Source organism: Canis lupus, chromosome 4 (genome assembly GCF_048164855.1).
Source record: "Canis lupus baileyi chromosome 4, mCanLup2.hap1, whole genome shotgun sequence".
NCBI lineage: Eukaryota > Metazoa > Chordata > Mammalia > Carnivora > Canidae > Canis > Canis lupus.
The window spans coordinates 58,544,079-58,565,730 of record NC_132841.1 but is presented as its reverse complement, the minus strand read 5'-3'; the positions used below and the strand labels follow the sequence as shown (position 1 = coordinate 58,565,730).

The window sequence follows — 21,652 nt, the reverse complement described above, 5'->3', positions numbered from 1 at the left end:
AATTGAACCAGAATGGAGTCTTTTAGAGATGAATGATGTGAAAGTTGTCTAGCATTTGGTCATAGTCTGGAAAATCAGAAATGACTTGTGAGTTGACTGATAGGAAGAGAAGGGAAGTAGAGGTTAGACATGGGGAATCAACTAGTGCCTATTCCAGGATGGACCTCCTCAGGGAGTAACCTAGTGCCTATCCCAGAGTAAACCTCTTCAACGGGACAGACTAGTACCTATCTCAAAATAGTCTTCTCAGTAGAAGTGAAATCACTTACCTCAGAATGGACTTCCTCAAGGGAACAGACTAATGGTCCTTTTCCAAAAATAGCCTAGTGCTTTTCCCAGAATAGACCTCCTCAGGGAACTGCCTAGTGCCTATCTCAGAATGGACCTCTTCAAGGGGATAGACTGGTGGCTATACTAGATAGGACCCTCTTAAGGGAACTGAATAGTGCCTACCCCAGAATACATCTCTTCAAAGAACAAACTGGTGCCCATCCCAGAATGAACTTCCTTGAGAGAATACCTGTCCTAGAAGAGATTTCTTCAAGCTACCTGCAGTTCTCTTTCTCATTGTTCTTCAAAGTTGTGGGTTAAAGCTCAGTGTCATGGATCTTTGTGTAGAAGGGACATCCTAGAGCTAAGGAACCGAATGCCGTCTCAGGACCTTTGGATTTAATGTTGGGCAGCATTCTATCTGTTTATTATAGGATAGGCTTGGATAGGACCCAGGCAGAGGGTGGACTGCTTGAATTTGCTGACTCCAACAAATTGATGGCAACCAAGAATCTCACTTCTTACATGTAGCCTTTAGACCTTCTGGCCCTATCTAGTCCAGCCTATAGAAGAAGCCCACTTAGCTGCTAATCCAGTGCCTGGAGCTATCTATAGGCCACTGCTACCCCAGAGCAACTGAGAAGGAAAGAATATAATGTATCTTACTTTTCCAGTAATTTGCCTTAATATGTGCTGAGGTACTCTGGATTTTGCTCCTATCTTCTGCCTCCAACTCTCGATGCTTTGACTCAGATGTATATGTTTCTTTGTGGATGGATCATCTCTAAGTGTGGAAGAGACAGCTTTCATGTGTATAGTGTTTATGATAGCTTTCATTGCTCTCATTCTGGAATCCAAAGGGCACTGAAAGAAAGGGTGGGGATAGTTCAGATAATTGGCTTTTTTCACAGTGGTTCCTCTAGAAAAGGTAGGTCTGTCTAGGTAACATATGCTCTAACTGCTTAGATACCAATTTCTTCCTGCCTGAAGAGCTGGGACAGCGATGCTGGGCCTGATTTCTCTCCTGGCCCCATTTTCTTCTCAAGCCTGGCTTAGCCTCCGGTAGCATATGTCTTGCTTCCTGCCAAGTTTCTTTCCACTGTGCCCCACAGGAGCCAGCAGTCTCTGATTCACAGACCTCATGCTATCCTTAGATGTCTCTTGATTTTTGTTTTGCTTCTCCTGACTCTGTCTGAGGGTTTCATCTCTCTTATAGAGCGTGATGCTCAAAGGATATAAGCTGTTTTTGATCTTTAAACACACTCAGTTATTTTCCCCTTCTGTGATCTATTGTGACTTAGCATTGCATGGTCAGCCTGTTAAATGATGCAGCCTCTTCATCTCTGAGCACTCGGGCTTCTCTTACCTTCCCCGGAGACTTTGAAGTGATTGTGGGATTGAGTAGAGGCATTTCACTGTAGTACCAACTTAAATGTATTTATGTGAGTTCATTTTGTTTTTATTTTTTTCTGTACTTTCAGATCTTTTTTACCTAAGGTTAATTGGCATATGATTTTAGAACTTTGCTAGAACTGATTGTTTTCAATTATACCCATAAATTTTAACAGCAGTTTGTTTTATTGCTATTTATGGTGTATTCTTGTCCTTTTCCCCAACTTTTCCTCCCCTTCCTCACTCTCCACTCCCAACGGGGAGCAGAGGAATTTGGTCCAGACTCATTTTTTCTTTCCATTTGTAATTCACCTTTCTCACCACTCTCCCCCATTCCCCAAAGACTGCTGTCTACTTTTTGGTGAATTTTAGACTGTTGGAGAAGAGAGGTAGGGGGAATACATGTGTTAGGGAATGGTGCTCATTTTGTTGTGATTGCATATGGAATGGTATTTATTTCCAGGCCATATGTTTGCATTGCAGACTTAGCAGGTCACCTGTGTGCACAGTCTGTGTAGGAGGAGAGGCTAGAAGAGGCTGGCTCCAGAGGGAGCACAGAGGTATAGAAAAAGTAGTTTTTTGGAGGTTCACGAGGCATTCCACCTGTCCTTCAGTGGTTTGTACTAACTCTCTGTGGCATTTGCCACATGAAGCATCTTACTTTGCTGAAGTAAACATTTCTAAAATGTATTGTTGAAGATGGAAAACCATAAAACCGTATTAAAAAGGTCTGTTTGGACTGGAATACACAGCTGTAGAACATTCCAAGCAGTCACACCCTATCGAACATAAAGCTTCCAGGTCCAAACAGAGTGGCTCCTCAGCACCTTTTGGCCTTTCATACTTCTCTATCCTGCAGCTACAGAGACATGCTGGGTATCTGATTGTTAAGGTTTCTCTCAAGTCTGTGATTCTGTGATTCTGCACATCTGCTTTGAGCCTGATTTTAAATTTCTACCAAAATATTGCTCAAAAAAAAAGTTAATGTAAAAACATTTTAAGAGTGTCTAGATCTGGGGTTACTTGAAGAAATTCTGAATATCCCACGGACTTAACAAAGTGACTTTTTTTTGCATTTTATCTTTGGTGTTAATCATCATGGGTGCATTTTTAAAATAGTTGTCATCATAGTATGCATAGAACTTTGTCTTTTGCTTTATATTTTATATCATGAATATGCATATCCTTCATAAATATTTTCATGATAACATGATATTCCAGTATATTGGTATGTCATATCTACTAAACTCTCTTTTAGTGTTGGACATGTAGGTGGTTTTCCTTGTTTTTGTGCTTTTTAATTTATACTCCCATTACATATATTGTGTTCAAGACTGTTATTAATTTTAAAGGTAGATTTCTAGGCGTTTTAGAGTAACATAGGTAGGCTTCACCAGCATCAATCATGATGAAATAGCAAAAAGAGCTTCCGGACACAGGGCTATTGGTGTCCAACATATTTCTGGAAGTGTGTGTTTGTTCTCTTAAGTGCTTTTTCTTCTGGCGCATCAATCAGCTTTTCTGTTGCTGGCTTAAAGCCACAGGCTCTAGAATCCCAGTCAGTTCCTTCTCTGAACGTTGCCTTGTGTTGCTTCAGCAGTTTAAAGATCCTATTTTTAGTATCCCTTAACCCAAAGGGAAGATGTTTTGTAATACCATTGGAGCCCTCTTGACTAATCACGTGGGCTAGTAGGGTTGTCCTCAGCCCCCATTGCTGTGCATGCCACAGCCAGGCTGCTGCAGAAGGCAGTGGACTTGCCAGTGAGGAGCGTGCTGTCCTCCTCTTTCTATGGGCTGTTCTTGTTGGGAAGCAGGGAGAGAGTAAGGGCAGGATATTCCTGGTTGGCTGCTTCCTGAGGTCTCTTTCTTCTTGAGTTTCTTTTTCTAGAGGGCTCTAACTCAGAGTAAAGACACCATGCTAGAAGAGGGTTTGTTTGCTCCCACATTTTTCCTAAATATCTGATTCCCATCTTTGGAATTAGCTAAAACTAGTTTGCTACATTTTGTGTAGGGGCAAAACAGGTACCCCTGCTATTGAGCCCTTGGGCTATTTGGGCTAATTTGGTTGGGTCTTTTTGTCTTCCTCTTCCGGCAGCATATTAGTGGGAGGCTTACAATTCTTGCCTTCTCCCCTCACCCCTCATTATCTTTCTCCAGTGTCAGGCTTCATTTGAGGTTCAGTTGTGGTGTCTGGTCCTGCCAGAACAGGAAGAGGGCCTTCCCTTTGCAGCCCCATGATCCTGACTTTAAGAGAAATGTTTTGCCAGTTTTAAAAATCTCTATTAAAGATATTTTTGTTAAGCAAGCTTATCTTGTATATTCTTTGTAGTAAAAATAAGAACAAATTTTTAGATTGCTTTTAAAATGTCATGATGAAGTGGAACATCTCTGTCCAATCTGAGAAAAGATTGCAATCACACAAGCTTCTGTTGCTGTTTCCTCTTAATTCTTATCAGAGAGTTGAGCACATCTGATCTCACTTAAGTCGTATCATTAAGTACCATATGTCCTTCAGGTTAATGTGAGGGAGGGAGGGGGGGATGGCAGACTCAATGCTGGGAGGGCCAGACAGGTCATCCGATGTCTCTCTCCTCGGGCTCATTGTCTCTGAGAAATGCCTCCCTTCTCTTGAGTGGGCTGGAGCATCCATGGAGACCAGGGGCTGGCACTGGAAGAAAAACTCATACTCCCTGTAATGGCACAAAACCAGGCAGGCTGGAGGCTGTGTTTTTGGCACGACCATGTGTTCTAGGAGAGGAACCCCATTGCTTTGCTGTGCCACCATTAAGCTGTACATGGTACTTCCCAGTTGACAGTGAGCTGAGGGACATCTCCCAGAACACATTGCTAAGTGACTTAACCTGCATTGTATAGTTCCTTAGTGTTTCAGAGCTGAGTGAGACTTCAGTGACCATGCAGTGTTAATACAGTTGCCTGACCTCATGGGTGACTGAGCTGAGGCTCTGCATGGTGAGCTTATTTGTGCTAGGACTGGTGATTGTATTAGCTTACATTTATGAAGCATTTATTGTGCACTCAGTGCTCTAAGTTCTTTATGTGAATGGTTTCATGTGACCGTCGCTATTCAGTGGCAGGTTAAGTAGCTGGTTGGCTAGTGATGGAGCTGGTATTAGAGCTCAGGTTCTGAGTCCATAACCTACACTCTTTACCATGTTCCTGTACCAGCTTCTCTCAGGGCTCAGTTCTGATTGCTGCCCCAGTGCTGTTGCCAGCTACTCACTTGTATTGGAACTAAGGGAGCCATCACTGAGGTTGACATTAGGCAGATGTAGACCCAGACCTCAGAGAGGGCAGGTGTCCTTTTCTGGGTCACACAGCAGATCAACTCTTATTGAGCATTTGGTTGTCCACGATGAGAATGCCATTGTGTCATCAGCCTACAATTTATTTTCAACTTTCCTCCAGATTCAACCCTGAAGATCTGAGGGGCATCACCAACTGTATTTAGAAACAGCTAAGGGCTGAAACAGACTATTTTTAACTTGGAGGGCAAATTAAAAGCCTACATTTTTTGTGGACTCTCTGAAGGCCTCAGAACAGTGAAGGTGTTAGTGGATAATTGTCATTATGGCCGGACACTAGAATGGGGAAAGAGGAAGGGATTGCCTGCCACAGGGCTGTAAAACCATGGCAGAGGCAGATCTGAGACCCAATATCCTTGTATTCCCTTTTGTCATCAGGCTTCAAAACCCTTGTCTTACTTCTTTACAAAGCTGAGAGAGGTCAGGGCTGATTGTATACCAATTCTCTGCTAAACTATTGCAACGTTTTCCTACAAAAGTTAACCCAGGGGGGCACCTGGGTGGCTCAGTGCTTGAGTGTCTGCCTTTGGCTCGGGGTGTGATCCTGGGATCTGGGATCGAGTCCCACGTTGGGCTCCCTGCATGGAGCCTGCTTCTCTCTCTGCCTGTCTCTGCTTCTCTCTGTGTGTGTCTCTCATGAATAAAAAATAAAATCTTAAAAAAAAAAAAGTTAACCCAGCATCTGACTCTGCAGTTCTTGACAGACAGGATCTTTCTGCTGATGAGCCAGCTCCTCTGTTCTCCCTCCTGCAGGTATCATTCTGCATTTTTAATTGTCCGCTCTGTGATGTGACTGTACCAGGGACTTGAGGTCCTGGAGTCTAGTCTCAACTCTGTCACTTTCTATAATTTAACCTCTTTGGGGACAATAGTAATAATGTTGCCAAGTTATATTCCCATAGACCCAAGGCAGATTCAGCCCATGATTGGCTGCCTCACAGTGCTGTCTACCAGACACTAAAGGTTCTGCCTTCATGGGAGTGTTCTGGATCTGTGCTGTGCAGGACGGTAGCCTTTAGGCACCGGTGTCTGTTAAATCCTTGAAATGTGGCCAGTGTGAATGAGGAACTGAATTCATTTAAGTTGATACATTTTCAGGGTAAATGTGAGACAAGGAGGCATGACCCTTCTCTGCCCTGGTGAGTCTTGGTCCCATGTGCCTCTCCTCTTATTGCAACGGAGTGCTATTCCAGCTCAAAAGCAAGCGCTTCTCATAAAACCTGGCTTCTAAATGCAACCCAGCCCTTGTGCTCAGAGAAGCAGTGATCAATGCGGACAGTCCATCAGAGGAGGAGAATTGACCTGAGGATAAAACTGGCTGCCTTAGACTGAGATGTTCTGGCAATCTCACCACTGTGGTGCCTTCCTCAGAACGACTTGGCTAAATTGCTCTATGAAATGAGGTTGGAGCAAAGGAACTGAAGCCCCCATATAAGATGTAACTGGTGGGAATCAGCAAGGTCAGGATGTGCTAAGGATCTCCAGTTGGAGCCTGCGGGGGGGGGAGACAATTCATCAAAATACATTTGATTACTACTGAGTTATTAGTGCACTTTTCTTGGGCAACAGTATATATACTAGCAATGATTATATGAGCTATATTATGAGCCTGTTGTATGTCAGGCCTTTTGTTAAGTGCCTGGGTCAGCTCATTTCATCATCATGATATCTCTGTGACACAGGAGCCATTTGTATCCTCATCTTGCCAACAAGAAAACCGGTGAACAGAAAGCAGCTATATAACTTCCCCCAGTGTCACTCAGAGAGAGCCAGGATTTAAACACAAGAGCCTAATTCCAGAGCCCATAATCCTCCATAAACTTGTGAAACATTGGCCTTCACTCCTCACCCCCAGTGGAAGGCTGAGTCAGATGGGAACAGCGGAATCAGTGGCCACCAAAGTAAGGGCAGTTAGTGAAGCCTCCTTCTCTTAGTTGGACAGCGAGGCAGTCATGGCTATATTGTGGAAGCTAGGCTTCCTAATGCAGCCTACCATTCTTCTCCATCATTTCCACTTCCCTCATGTACACCTGCAGCTAAGTTTCAGGTGTGGGAGCCACTAGCTTGTCCTGGCGTAGGCATGCAGTCATTGTGTGGGGCCTGGCTTCTCAGGTCAGCCTATACACTGAATTGCTTCTCCCTGCCCTGTGGGGAAATGCTCTGTGAAATGGGGTTATAGTGATACCATTCAGAAGGACAGCTTTCCCCCCCACCCCCATTTTGGTATTTGTCCATTAAGTAGAAATGTTAGTGTTGGAGGTACCCTCAGTGGTACAAAAATGACCACTCAAGTCCACTTCCCTTTCTGCTCTAGCCTATCTCCTCTGGTGGGGACCAGACTATCCTGGAATGTAATTTAGTTCCTTTGCTCCAGAAAGATAGAAGTCATGTTCTGTGGCAGGAAAAGCCAAAAGCCAGGTGATTTGGGTTCTAGTCTAGTTCTGCCAACCTTGCAGTGAGACCCAGGTTGTTCCATACCTATAGACATTTGTTTTTTCATCTGTGGAATGAGAGATTGGACTGGATAATGTCTGGGTTTCTACAGAGCTCTCCATTCTAGAGGAAGAACATTTGCTAAATTTGCTCAGCAGTGAGGAGGTCTCTTCCAGCTCTGGGTAGTCTTGAACAGGTGTGTCCTCTTCTCCTACAGGCGTCTTGGCCATCCTCATCCCCCGCCTGGACCTGGTCATCTCTCTGGTGGGGTCTGTGAGCAGCAGCGCCCTGGCCCTCATCATCCCGCCCCTCCTGGAGATCACCACGTACTACTCGGAGGGCATGAGCCCCCTCACCATCGCCAAGGACGCCCTGATCAGCATCCTGGGCTTCGTGGGCTTTGTGGTGGGGACATATGAAGCCCTCTACGAGCTGATCCAGCCAAGCAATGCTCCCATCTTCATCAACTCCACCAGTGCCTTTGTATAGCAATCTGGGTGCATTCCCTGCAGCTACCCACCCCACCTCTGTGTGTTCCCCAGAACCTGGCCCCAGAGCCTCGGGTAGGGTTCAGGCTCTGGGGGAAGGCAGGGTTGCTGTCGGGGAACCCCTCTAGCTGACACCTAGGTACCCTGGGCCAGGTGGGGCTGAGGGCAGAGGAGAGGATGGGTAGCAGATATGCAGAAGTCCCTCTTAGTGGCAATGCCATCCCTGTGCATTTGTACTTATTTAACCCAGAACTTTTCAACTGTTTTCCTTTATGATGTCTCTTCCCTTACTCACCCCGCCCTTCTGACCCACCTCATTTGATTTATTCCTGTTGCACAGCTCACTTTATTTAAAAATCTTAGCATCCCCCACCTCATGTTTTCTCTTTTCCAGGCCCAGGCCTGGATTAAATGAGTGGGAACCACCCTCTCTTTATAAGGCTAGGCCTCTCTCTTTGTCATACCTCTCCCAAATATTTTACCTCAGTATCCTCCTAGCTATCCAAGTATCCAGGAGGTGCCTGGACCTACCTAGTAGTTTAAAACCAGCCCCCAAAGCTGGAGCTTTTAATCTTTTACTCTCTCTGGCTTGTGACCCTCAGCAACACCTTCTCTGAATTCCTTGTGTGGGTCACGATGTTATATTCTTAGTTGCTTTAGCTTCTGAAAGATTCAAGTGCTGCCTAAATTGAAAATATTTATATTTTATTTAAAATTAGCTTCTGTTTTTAGACTCTGTCTCTAGATCTGGGGTTATTATGAATTGTTCCTTCCTTAGTAAACTTTTACTAGGCTTCTCCTGCGGAAAAGAAACTTGCTCCAGGAAATGTGTGCTTTGGTACTCAGCACTCTTGGCTGAGTACCCCAAAGGTTTTAATCAGGATCATCTAAATGTGTACCTCTGTGGGGAGGCATGGACTTTGCCTCCCATCGACCAGCCTGATTTCATATTGAGAAGATATGAAGGACTCAGGATATGTTTGCCGGCGCACTAGGCCAAGGAAAAAATGGCCACGTGGGATGTGCTTCCGTCCACAGGAGGCTTACAAGATGGGTGCTTTGTGCACTTGGGCCTGTTTTTCAGCCTCAGCCCCTGACAGGCACATGGCACAGTAGCGTTCAGTCTCCAGTATGTTGGGGAGACACCCACACTTTGCCGTGCATGAGAAGATGAGGCCAGTGTGCACAGAGAGTGCGAAATTAAGTTCATAGAATTAAGAAGCAGCTGGTCTGATACTATGTGTGGTGCTTGGTCGTTTACAATCAACGAGGGACAGGGAGAAGCAGTGCCCTGCCCCAAGCTGCCTCCATGACCTAGACTTCTAAAGGGAACCACTCAGTAGGGACTTTGGTCCCTTGTGTTCTAAACACTAATTATGACCCCGTCCCTCCCCTGCATGCCTCCCTGAGTGTCAGAAATAGTCTCAGTGATGGCTCACCTCAAGGTCAGCCTTGAGATTTGGGAACAGACTGCAGAGAAAGCAGAGAAAGGTGCATTGCCTTGTTTGAGCTGTCTCTTCTTGCCTCTTAGTGTGAGAACTATTCAGAAGGGCATTCATGAACTCTCCATCCCCTGAGCTGTGTGCGTGTGTGTGTGGTGAGGTGTGTGTGTGTGTGTTTATGCATGTGGACAAGGTCATCCTCCATTGCTGTTACCAGCCTCTTGCTTACTTGGAGATGCAGTTCACCTCGAAAGTTGGAGAGCAGCATGCGTCATCAGGGCTCATGTTTTTTGTGTGTTTCACCAAAGCTCGTAAGGGCTGTGATCCCCTGACCCAGCCCTACCTTTCTCTTCTGCTCCAAAGCCAAATTGTCATTACAGTGACTCCCAACCTACTAATAATTTATTAACTAAGGGACATGTGATCAGTTGTGACTTGGACTCCCTGAGGAGAACGATACTTTTCACCACCCTTTCTGTAGTTGCCAATAGGGGCTTATAGGACCAAGACTCCAGCTGGAGGTGGCAACGGCGTGCCCTATGAAGTCTCAGGCCTAGAAGTTACCAGATTGGGTTCAAGGGTTGTTCTCTTCTGTTTGGAAGCCCCAGGATCTAGCCGTCTTTCCACGGCAGTCCTTAGAGTTGTTTTCAGTGAGAAGGCGTGTGCCAGAGGAAAGGGATCAGATGTGTGTCCTCCCCACATTTTCTGTGGTGGAAGTGTCTGTGACTCAGGAAGCTGTGAGAGGCCGTCCTGTCCAGGTGAATAGTAAGACTGGACCTGAGGACTGGGTGGTGCATAACTATGGTCCTCTGGCCCCAGGTCTTTAGCAAAATGTAGCCTCATTGCTTCAGGGTCCCTAGCCTGGGAAATGAGGTGAGAGGAGAGATGGCGCTAGCTTCGGGGTTTTTGGAAGCTAATTTGACACAGCCTTCTCCCTGTTTGGTCTTTTCCCTGTGCTCTTGCTGCTTCAGAAGACCCAGGCCGAGGGGGTGAGGGCATCCTGTGAGTGGGCCTTTCTCAGTGTGCAGTTGCTAGCACTTAGGTGTCAAGTAAAGGGTCAGCCAGAAGACGGAAGTGAGAGGAAGCCCTTTCTCTTCTCCTGGAAGCAGCCCTCTGGGCCAGCTCAGGGAAGCTTACTCTTCTGCCCACGAGGCTTCTTCAGTTGGAGAGCCTTCCCTGGTTTCTTCCCATTGCCCCTCAGGAACCAGCTGCCCAGCTTCTCCCTGTGTCCTGCTCTGGTCCCTGGCAAAAAAGGCCCAGCATAAGCAGAAGTCTGATCAAGGAGCAACAGAGCAAGGCTCTCTGGAGTGTGAGGCTGCATCTGCAGGGCCAAAGGCAAACTGTGGGATTTTCTGGCCCCATAACTGTTAGGCGCTGTGTCTGTTCCCCAGCCTCCCCAGTGCAGCCTCAGATTTCCATTAGCCTAGAGGTAGCTTCTCAGAGCCCCTCGTTCCTTCCTGCATATGCTGCTGTCAAGAGGTTTCCCACTCTGTTGGGAAGAGTCGGAATGCAGGTATTCGTTGGGAAGAATGTGATCTGGTGTCTTCTATTTAATTTTTCTAGCCATTGTCAACATTTACAAGTGTCATTATTTATATTGTGCTGCTGTCCACCTGGCTAGGAGCCCTTCACCTGCACAAACGCAGGCCAGCCGTATGTGAATGTGTGTCGTGTCTTAGCTCAGAACCTGCAGCTCATGCCATCCCTCTCTTCCCCTCACCTCTCCAGCCAAATTCATTGGCTGGTGCTCACTACTTACTCTACCCCCATGAAAGGTACAATTTGCAGTTTTTTCAGTTGTCTTAAAGTGATGATCCCAGAAAGGGATCTTAGGGAAATCTGTCCCCCTGCCCTGTTCTCTGGCTTCCTTTTTTCTTCTCAAATGTCTCCCTTCCTGAATTATAGAATATCATCTCTGTTTGACACTACATATTCACCTCATGTTTTCTGGAAGTGCAAAATCTCACTTTATCTCTGTTTACAGCTCTCTCTACTCACTACTCACAGCAGAGGAGTCCACATCAGTGGGTTTTATTTCATAGCCAGTCAGATGTTAAGGCAGACCCCGGCATTGGCCCTGGTCGGAACACAAAGCCACTTCCTTCCAGCAGAGACACAAAGTCCAAGTGGCACAACGTGATTAGGGAGTCGGCTCCAAAGTCTGCCTTAGAATTAAATTTTCCAAAGTACATTACAAATCTCCAAGACCATTAGGGGAAAAGGAGAGGGTGTAGTTTGTGCTTGCAATCATGATCAATACTTTTAGATAATTTAATTAGTCCCGCTGTTCGCAAGGCTGTTTGCTCTGACAGCATCAGCTTGTGATATTTCTTCCCTGTTCTTTGTACCACTGGGCCATTTTCAGGCCAGGGGATGTAAGTGGTGCTGATATGTGGTTACTGGAAGGAGGAGTGGGGGATGAGGGTGGAGGGTGCCTGTTTTAAGCCATGTTCTTTTGTTTCAATCAAGGTGATGCTGGGGAAGTTGTTTTGTTTTAGTGAACAATAAAATTATGTGACTCTCTTGTAAACCACGTCAATGAATGTGTGAATAAAATGAATATGAGAAACTACCATCCCCAGGTCTTGGTAACCAGACAGTGCCGTGTATATTATACTGTGTATGTGCCTACATGGATGTCTATTTCTCGCATGGTATGTGTAGAGATGTAGATCATGCAGGAGCTCATAGAAGAATTTGTTTTGTGTTCTGCACATGTATCATGTGTTAAACTTTTCCTTTATCAATAAACGAGTTTTATTTTTTATTTTTGAGAGGTTGCAGTCTGCATCTTTGTTTTTGCCTTTTTAAAAAAATATCACTCAGATGTCTTTACTAGATCTGACTAGGTCAAAATGTTTGTAGTTTATGTCACAGAGATGATCCGGGGGAGTAGTCCAAATAAAAGAACCACTTATGGAATTGAGAGTTCCCAAGAAAGGGGCCAGGTAGTTGTTTTTCTGTTAGACAATTCAGCCCTTCCTTAGCTTACTCCTGCTTTTCCTAAAAACTTGATTAGGAACTCTCAACCCTGTCTGTGTATGTCAGATGATTGTACTTGACAGGTATGATGGTTAGTTTCCTGTATTAACATGGCTGGGCTGTAATATCGAATAATCCAGCTATTCAATCAAACACTATTCTAAGTGTTGCTCTGAAGGTATTTTGTGGATGTGGCTGATGTCTATAATCAGTTGCCTTAGTCCTCAAAATGTGGGTGGGCCTCATCCAATCAGTTGAAGGACCTTAAGAGGAAAACTGATATTTCAATGAGAAAGAAGAAATTCTGCCTCAAGACTGCAGCATCAGCTCCTGTACAAGAGTTGCCAGCCTACCCTGTAAGTCTTGGATTTGCCAACCCTGACTATCATATAGGCCAATTCCTTGAAGTCCTACCCCTTCCACGCATGTATATATGTTTGAAGCAGGGAAATTGACTTTAGAGCAGTGGAAGAGATAACTCTCATCCTCTGTTGTCACATTAAGAGGGAAAACAAGACTATGTTAGCTGCCTCTAAGGTGATCTGAAAACCAGTCTTGGGTGGCTACTGAATTATACCCACTCAACAGCAGAGCCCTCGAGGCACACTTCTGAAGTATAGCACTTTACAGAGAGGAAGACAGGGAATGCTTTATGACTGCTTTTGATTATCAATATTTATTTCTGGAATTGTGGGGTCAGAGGGATTCAGTGACTGTTCCAAGTCATCAACCAGTAAGTGGCAGAATTAGGATGCACAGGCAAGCCTTGTTATTCCAGGACACAAGCACTTCCCAAAGGCACTGGCTGCCGCCTCCTCTCTGTTACAGCCTCAGGAGGGAGGTCCTCCTTTAGGAATTATTGTGAGGGTTAGAGAGAATGTTCTAAACCGCCGGGGCATGAGAGCTTATAAAGCACTTTCTGAATTATTAGCCGAATTGAAGAAAACCAAGACTCCAAAGCAGTTTTACCTGCTGTGTGGTTTTGCATTTATTCACTATAATCATGTTTTGCTCACTTCCTTTGTGGAGAGCATTCGAAACTTTTTAGATTGTTTGCCTCTTCACATTTTTGTTCCGTTCATGTTCACACTTAATGGCTATAATCTCCCCTTCCGGGTAACAAGGGCCCTCAATGTAAACCCACTGAACTGCTGGAGGCATAAATTGAGTGACAGTGAACTGAATTGGGACCCTAAACTTGGGGCTCTTTGCTAAGTAGGTTCGCTTCCTTAGACTCTGCCTATAGCAGACATACGCAAGAAACTGCATATCTTTAACTGGTGCACTCTACTAGATCCTTGGTCATTGGTCTCCCCCACCCCATTTGGGGGTAAAAATTTGAGTATAATCTACAGGTAATAAAATTCACCTGTTTCAAAGTATACAGTTTGATGAATTTTGACAAATGCATTTGACTACCATTTCAATCAAGATATGGAATGTTTGTTTTACCCTAAAAAGTTCCTCTGTGCTCCTTTGCAGTCAATCCCATCCCCATTACACTTGGCCCTTGACAACAACTGATCTGATTTTTCTGTCTCTAGTTTTGCCTTTTCTAGAATGTCACATAAATGCAGCCATTAATTATATAGGCCTTTATATCTGGCTTCTTTCCGTTTAGCATAATCCTTTCTATATTCATCTGTATCGTGCCTTGTTATCAGTAGTTTCTTTCCTTTTATTGCTGAATAATATTCCATTGTATGGATGAACCATGATTTGTTTATTCATTTGTAAATTGTGGATATTTGGGTTGCTTCTGGGTTTTGGCTAGGATGAATAAAGCTGCTATAAATATTCATGTACAGACCTTTATGTAGACATATGTTTTCATTTCTCTTGGTAAATACCTAGAAGTGAAATTGTGGGTTTGTATGGTAAGTGTATATTAACTTGATAAGAAATTGGAAAATTGTTTTTCCAGAGTGACTCCGCTATTTTCTGTTCTGACCAACAATTTATAAAAGCTCCAGTTGCTCCATCCATATCCTCACCAATACTTGATATTATGGTCTTTTAAATTTTAGCCAGCTTAATGGGTATAGGGTAATACCTCTTTGTGGTTTTAATTTGCATTTGCCTAATGCTTAGTGTTGTCCTGCACCTTTTCCTGGCTTACTTGCCATTGGACAGTCTTCTTTAGTGCTATATTTTAAAAGTTAGTCTTAGAAATTTTAAAACTTTCTGCTTTGAAGTAATTATGGATTCAGGTGCAAGGAAATGTATGGGGAGGTCCAGTGCACCCTTCTTCCAGGCTCCCCCAATGTTAACATCTTATATAACTATAGTACATGACCAAAACCAGGAAACTGATGTTGGCACAATATATATAGAACTCTTTTGGATTTCTTCAGTCACATATGCACTCATTTGTATGTGCACATGTGTATGTGTGTGTATGTGTGTGTGTGGCTGTAAACAATTTTATCATATTTATAGCTTCCACTAACACAGTCAAGATGCTTATCTGTGCCATCACCACAAGACTCCTTCATGCTGTCTGTATAGGGACATACCTCCTGCGCTCTTACTACATCCTCAACCCTGGGCAACCACTAATCTGTTCTTCATCTCTATCATTATGTTACTTCACAAACGTCATATAAATTGAATTACACAATATGTACCCTTTTGAAGTTGGCTGCTTTCCACTCAGTATAATTTCGTTGGTGATCATTCAAATTGTTGCCTGTTTTAATAGTTTGTCTTTTTTTATTGCAAAGTCATATTCCATGGTGTGGATGTACCACAGTTGATTTAACCATTGTTAAACTGCATCGTTTCCAGGTCTGGCTATTACAGATAAAGCTGCTATGAATATTCATTTACATACAAGTTCCCGCATGAAAATAAGTTTTTATTTCTGTGGAATATATATCCAAGAGTGAAATCGCTGACTTGTATGTAAGCCCATTTTTAGTTTTAAAAGGAATTTGCAAAGCATTTTCCAGAGTGGCTGTACCATTTTACATTTTACCAGCAATGTGTGAGTGACCCAGTTTCTATCAGCATTTGGTGTTTTCATTATTTTTTATTTTAGCTATTTATCAGATCTTGTAAATGTTTTTTTGGATGTACACCTAAAATATTTAATTTTCTTTGGAGCAATTTTAAATGGTAATGTGTTTTTAATTTCAATTTCCATGTGTTCATTGGTAGTCTATAGAAATGCAATTGATTTTTGCATGTTAATCTTGTGTCCTGCAACCTATCTATACTCAGTAGTTCTGTGAGTTTTTGTCAAGGTTACTTGGAATGTTCTGTGTATATAGTCATGTTGTTTGCATATATAAATAGTTGTATTTCCTTTTTTTCCCAGTCTATGTACTTTTTTTTTTCTTATTGCAATGGCTAGAACTTCTAGCACTGTGTTAAAAAAAAAAAAGTTGGTGAGAGTGAACATTCTAGCCTTGTCTCTCATCTTATAGAGAGAACATTCAGTCTTTCACTACTAAGTATGATATAAGCTTTAAGATTTTTATGGAAGTTCCCCTCTATTTCCGTGCTGAGAGATTTTTTTAAAAAATATTTTATTTATTCATGAGAGAGAGAGAGGCAGAGACATAGGCAGAGGGAGAAGCAGGCTCCCCATGGGGAGCCTGATGCAAGACTCAATCCCAGGGCCCCAGGATCATGCCCTGAACCGAAGGCAGACACTCTACCACTGAGCCATCCATCCTTGAGAGATTTTTTTTTTAATCACAAATAAGTGAATTTTGTCAAATTTTTTCTCCATCAATTGATATGATCTATGGCTTTTCTTTTTTCACTTATTGATATGGCGGATTAAGTTGACTTTTCAATATTGAACTGGTCTTGCTTATCTGGATTAAATCCTACTTAGTCATGGCATATTATTATTTTTATACATTGTTGGATTATCTACTGTTTTGTATTCACCCTGGTATTTAATCTGATAAATGTAGACTCCAGAATGGTGCCTCTTTGTAAATAAGCAAAACCACATGCCATAACTGCTATTATTGGCATAAGTATACTTCTCCCTGGGAATGTGACCTGGTGCAGCCACTCTGGAAAACTGTGTGGAGTTTCCTCAAAGAGTTAGAAATAGATCTGCCCTACGACCCAGCAATTGCACTGCTGGGGATTTACCCCAAAGATACAGATGCAATGAAATGCCGGGACACCTGCACCCCGATGTTTCTAGCAGCAATGTCCACAATAGCCAAACTGTGGAAGGAGCCTCGGTGTCCATCGAAAGATGAATGGATAAAGAAGATGTGGTCTAGGTATACAATGGAATATTCCTCAGCCATTAGAAATGACAAATACCCACCATTTGCTTCAACATGGATGGAACTGGAGGGTATTATGGTGAGTGAAATAAGTCAATCGGAGAAGGACAAACATTATATGGTCTCATGCATTTGTGGAATATAAAAAATAGTGAAAGGGAATAAAGGGGAAAGGAGAAAAAATGAGTGGGAAATATCAGAAAGGGAGACAGAACATGAGAGACTCCTAACTCTGGGAAACGAACTAGGGGTGGTGGAAGAGGAGGTGGATGGGGAGTGGGGGTGACTGGGTGACGGGCACTGAGGGGGACACTTGATGGGATGAGCGCTGGGTGTTATTCTATATGTTGGCAAATTGAACACCAATAAAAAAATTTAAAAAATTAAAAAAGAATCTGGGTTAGAGTCCAGACTTCTCTGTTCAGAAGACAAAAAAAAAAAAAAAAAGTATACTTCTCCCTTAGCCCAGGTTCCCAGCTGCTATAGTACTGCATAAAGCCCACATATGTTTCCTTAGAACAGTTTCTCAACTTCGGTATTATGTACTTTTGGGGGTGAATAATTCTTTGCTGTGGAGAATGCCCTGTGCACTGTAGGATGTTTAGCAACACCCCTGGCCTCTAGCCACTAAATGCCAGTTGTAGCAATCAAAAGTGTCTCCAGACATTGCCAGAGGTACCCTTGTGTGGGGGGCTAGGTGGGGGGAATCACCCTCTCTCCTATTGAGAACTACAGCCATAATACATTTAGCTCCTCCTTATCCCTAGCTGGAGTGATGGTTTTTTTTTTTTATCTTGGCCATTGAACAAGGAAGGGTAAGTGTATGGTTATGGATACTACAAAACGATCTGCCTTTTTAATAGTAGTGATAAAATATATAACAACTTTTGAGCCTTTACTATGCCACTATGCTAAACATGTTACCTATATTATCTCTTCTAGTACTCAATGTTCAGTGAGGGAAGATGCTGGTAATATCCCCACTTTGCAGACTGAGGCATAAACGGCTCAATAACTTAACCAAGATCATACATTTCCTAAGTGGTGGAGCAGGTCTGTCTGACTCCAAACTTCATACTGCCCCTGAGATCTGCCTCTCTGCCACTAACTCCATCACTCACACCCCTCAGTGGACATAGAACATTTCCAGGCCCTAGTCTGAATGCCTAAGGCCCCCCCCCATTCCAACCCCAACATATTGGGACTACCCACCACTGCCCAAATACTTTAAACCCCTAGGCCTTGACTCTGAGCTTTTCCCTTAGCCTGCCTGGCCCTTCCCTCTGTGCTAAACTGAAAGCTCAATTTTAACATCCAGCTCAGATGGCTGCTCGTTAGAACCTTCCCTGGCTATGTCAGTCATAATTTATGGCTCCTTTCTCAAGAGCAATAACATCTCTTCTCCAGTTAGCCTCATCTTCTGCTTATGCTAGAGATCTGTGACTACTTGGCCACTCCCTAGATCATGAGCTATTGGAGGCATTGTTCGGATCAGACTTGATCTCCCAGTACCTGGCTGTGGGACTAATATTGTATCTGGAATTAGCTGATTACTAAATTCAGCGTGATTTCCTTTAGTAGAGCATGATGTCTATCCTCTAAGGAGTTGACTCACTGCATTTACTTTTTGTTTTCTATCAGTCTAACCAAGCACTTTCCTTGGTTTCACCCTATAGATTTGTTGAGGGATCTTGAGAAAATTCTAAAGGCTTGTCCTTTCCCAGCGGGGTCCTTGAGAAAGTTCTTGCTCTTTACTTGGTGAGACCTTCTGTGCCTCTCCTCAAGACAGAGCTATCAGAAGACCTTTAGAGGTCTTCTAAAGTATGTCTTTAGACACTGAAGTATGGGTTGTTGTCCAGCATCTGGGCCCAGATGCCCTCATAGGCTGGCATTTACCCATTCACCATGGGATTTCAGGATGGACCACCTGTTCTATACAAAACTAGCCACTGGCCTTGGGCAAATCACTCCATATCTCAAAACTTTATATACTTCATTTTTCTCAACTCTTATCTTTCAGAATCTCCATAATCTTCAGTCCAAAAGAGAATGTTCTTCCTCCCCAAGGCCTTGGGCTCTGCTTTTCTTCACCTGGGATGCTCATTTTGAGGTTCTAGCCATGGCCTAAGTCTTCCCCCCAAGACTTCACATGTCCCCTCCAGAGCATTGCTCCAGTTTTTGGAAGATACATTGGCCTTCTCTGTTAGGCCCTGATAAACCCCATGTGATGGTGCAGCTGTGCCGGCCCGGCCTCCCTCCATGGCCCTCCAAGTGAGCAGGCTTACAGCTCCTTTACCATTGTCTGGTGAATTCCAGTTGCCCTTCCATGCTGGAAATAGTTGTGAGCCCTCAATCCCACCCCTCCCGGTGCCCTCTAGCAATGCTCAAGGTTGCCGTGGTGCTCTTCAGGTCCAGCCTCAGAACTAGGCACAGGATCACAGGACTGGTTTGGGATTGAGAGCCCCAGGATTGCGCTGACTCCACCTCCCAGGATCCGGACCCTCTGGCTGTTAATACAACTTAGAATTATGGTGACACTCTTGGCCCATGAACTCATTAGACTAAGCCCTGTCAGTCCTCCTTGCTGCTGACCCTCCATCCCCTGATGTCTTGTGTCTGCAGTTTGTCTCATGAACCCAAATGTAAGGCAAAATTGGGAGTCAGACTGCCTTGGGATTAAATCCCGGCCCTGCCACCTGTGAACTGGGTGACCTCACTTTAAATCACTAATTTAAGTTACAAGCCACTTAATTTATGTATGTCTCTGTCCCTCTGTCCCTCTGTCCCGGTACTTACCTTGCTGGGTTTTGTGAGGATTAAATGAGGCAAAATCTGTCCAGTGCTTGCCCCGCACCTGTCATACGGCAAGTGCCCCAGTGAGTGGTGGTAGCAAAGATGATTTTGGTGAGCTGTAAAGACACCCAGCCGGGAAGTCAAGAAACATGCGTCTCTGCCTTTCTTGGCCACTGTTACGCTGTGTAAGACTCAGGACGTTTGGAACCAGAGCCCCAGGGACTTGAGACTGAAGAATTTCCCTGAAAACCTTGGGATCGCCTACCGCTCAGTAGGCTGAGTCTTGATCCCAGAGCGCCCTCTGGTGGTTGGTACATGAAGGTGCAGGCTCGGGAAGACAAAGGGAAGGAGGGGCCTGTTGTGGGGGGTGGGGGAAGGTGGGCTGGGTGGAGACAGGCAACCCCATCCAGGAAAAGGAGAGCAAGTTGTGTTGTAGGGAGATAACCAAGCTGGGTGCAGGCCTGAATGTGGGTCTCATATTCTCCCCTGTGGGCCTTGGGATGAGGAACAGCAGGAATGAAGATGCACTACATCAGCATCTTCCACAGTTGATTTAGCAGACCCTGGACAGTCATTTTAAAAATCTGAATGTTGGGATGCCCGGTGGCTCAGCGGTTGAGTGTCTGCCTTTGGCTCAGGGTGTGATACTGGAGTCCCGGGATTGAGTCCCGCATTGGGCTCCCCGCAGGGAGCCTGCTTCTCTCTCTGTGTCTCTCATGAATAAATTTTTTTTAAAAAAATCTGAATGTTTATATGTTTTCATGTGTTCTAGAAAAGAACAGTAACTTTCAAATCCTTTAGTTTGTGGATATGTCATTTTAAGGTGAATAAAAATATTTTTTAAAAAAATTGGAATGCACTAAAAATTGTAAAGTGAATAATGATACAGGTGGTATTAGGCGAAAATCATAAAAGTGGCAAGCAAAAAAACAGAAATCTGGGCAACACTGGACTAGCTTAGATGTGATTTCCTGCACAGTTCTGATAAGCTAACCTTATCTACATACTATCTGGTATTTTTTTTTAATTTTCTTTTTTTTAATTTATGATAGTCACACACACAGAGAGAGAGAGAGAGAGGCAGAGACATAGGCAGAGGGAGAAGCAGGCTCCATGCACCAGGAGCCCGATGTGGGATTCAATCCGTGGTCTCCAGGATTGCGCCCTGGGCCAAAGGCAGGTATTATTCTCTAGTACAATGGTCACCATTTGTTGTTTATTGTTCTAAAAAAAAAAAAACAGAAAGCCAATTCATACCTGCCTGAGGCCACATTGGTGTGTGGCGGAGGGGGTTTGGAACCCAGCCTGTCAGGCTCCGGTGCCACGATGTACTCTGGTGCCCCCCCATGGATGTGCCTTCTCTGCCCACCTCTACTGGGAACTCAGCAGCAGGGCCTGGGCTTGCCAGTCTTGGTGTCACCTGCAAGCTCGTGTCACAGTTGCCCAGTGACATGCATATCCAGCTGGGCTGTGAAGTGAGCCCGTGGAGCCTCAGGCGTAGGCTGGCTCCGGACCCCAGGAGGGCTGGCTTCCCAAGACCTGTGCTATAAAGCTCACTCTCCCCTACCAGTGTCATGTGGTGCAGGGGGTGCTGGTGCAAGTCCTGAAGTCTTGCCCCAGGCCATTTATTTACTCACTTGCTGATTAGTGGACTTGCCCCTGATTTTGGGCAGTTGTGTTGGAATTAGAGATGTTTTTCCCTGAAAGTCCTGGGCCTTGCCCCCAGAGATTCTGATTTTGTATATCTGACGTTGGGGCTATATTTTAGCCATTTTGCTAGGTTTGGGAATCACAGTGCTTGATGACCTCAAGGGGGGGATCCCTTCTAGTCCTCATATTCCATGAACCTCAGCTTGGAGGGGCCCAGAGACCCTCAGGCCCTTCCCCTGACCCAAACTTAAACAGGATCAAGGACACTCCTGCGCCCGGGCGTGCCGCCCCCCCCCCCCCCACTAGCTGAGCAGATCAGCAGCCCCACCCCCGGAGCATCCAGGCCCCTGCAGACTGAGAGCTCTGTAGTTACTGCGGGAGCTGAATCCAGGGCTCCAGAGCTGGCTGCTGCCACTGTGGTTGTTCCTCCTGTGTGTTGTGCCTCACGGGGTAAACAACCCCCACTGAGCCTCATGGTGGCCTCACCGGATAAACAGGATAAACATCACTCACTGAGCCCTGAATGGGGGGGGGGGGGGTTGAGCAGCTGCCCCAAGTGCTAACACCTGAAAATCAGTACAGCAGGCCCCTCCCCCAGAAGACTAGACTAGCTAGACTGACAG

General features: G+C 44.6%; 1 protein-coding gene and 1 long non-coding RNA gene across 7 annotated transcripts in view; one reads left to right on the top strand and one right to left on the bottom strand.

The window, feature by feature from the left end:
* SLC36A1 (solute carrier family 36 member 1) overlaps positions 1–21,652 on the top strand; it is a 107,485-nt gene that overhangs the window by 46,899 nt on the left and 38,934 nt on the right. For 3 of the 6 annotated variants that reach the window (XM_072824438.1, XM_072824439.1, XM_072824437.1), the window contains one exon: positions 7,636–12,122. The exons of the other annotated variants lie outside the window; for them this stretch is intronic. In XM_072824438.1, the coding sequence (XP_072680539.1) occupies positions 7,636–7,907 (272 nt within the window). In that variant the 3' untranslated portion in view covers positions 7,908–12,122. Of the gene's footprint in view, positions 1–7,635; positions 12,123–21,652 lie in introns of those variants that run through there. 6 annotated transcript variants of the gene reach the window in all.
* Positions 942–20,767, bottom strand: LOC140632444 (uncharacterized). The gene is made up of 3 exons (XR_012030011.1): positions 20,637–20,767; positions 19,383–19,495; positions 942–1,134 (listed from the first exon to the last, which is right to left on the bottom strand). It is a non-coding gene; the product is annotated as an uncharacterized lncRNA (long non-coding RNA).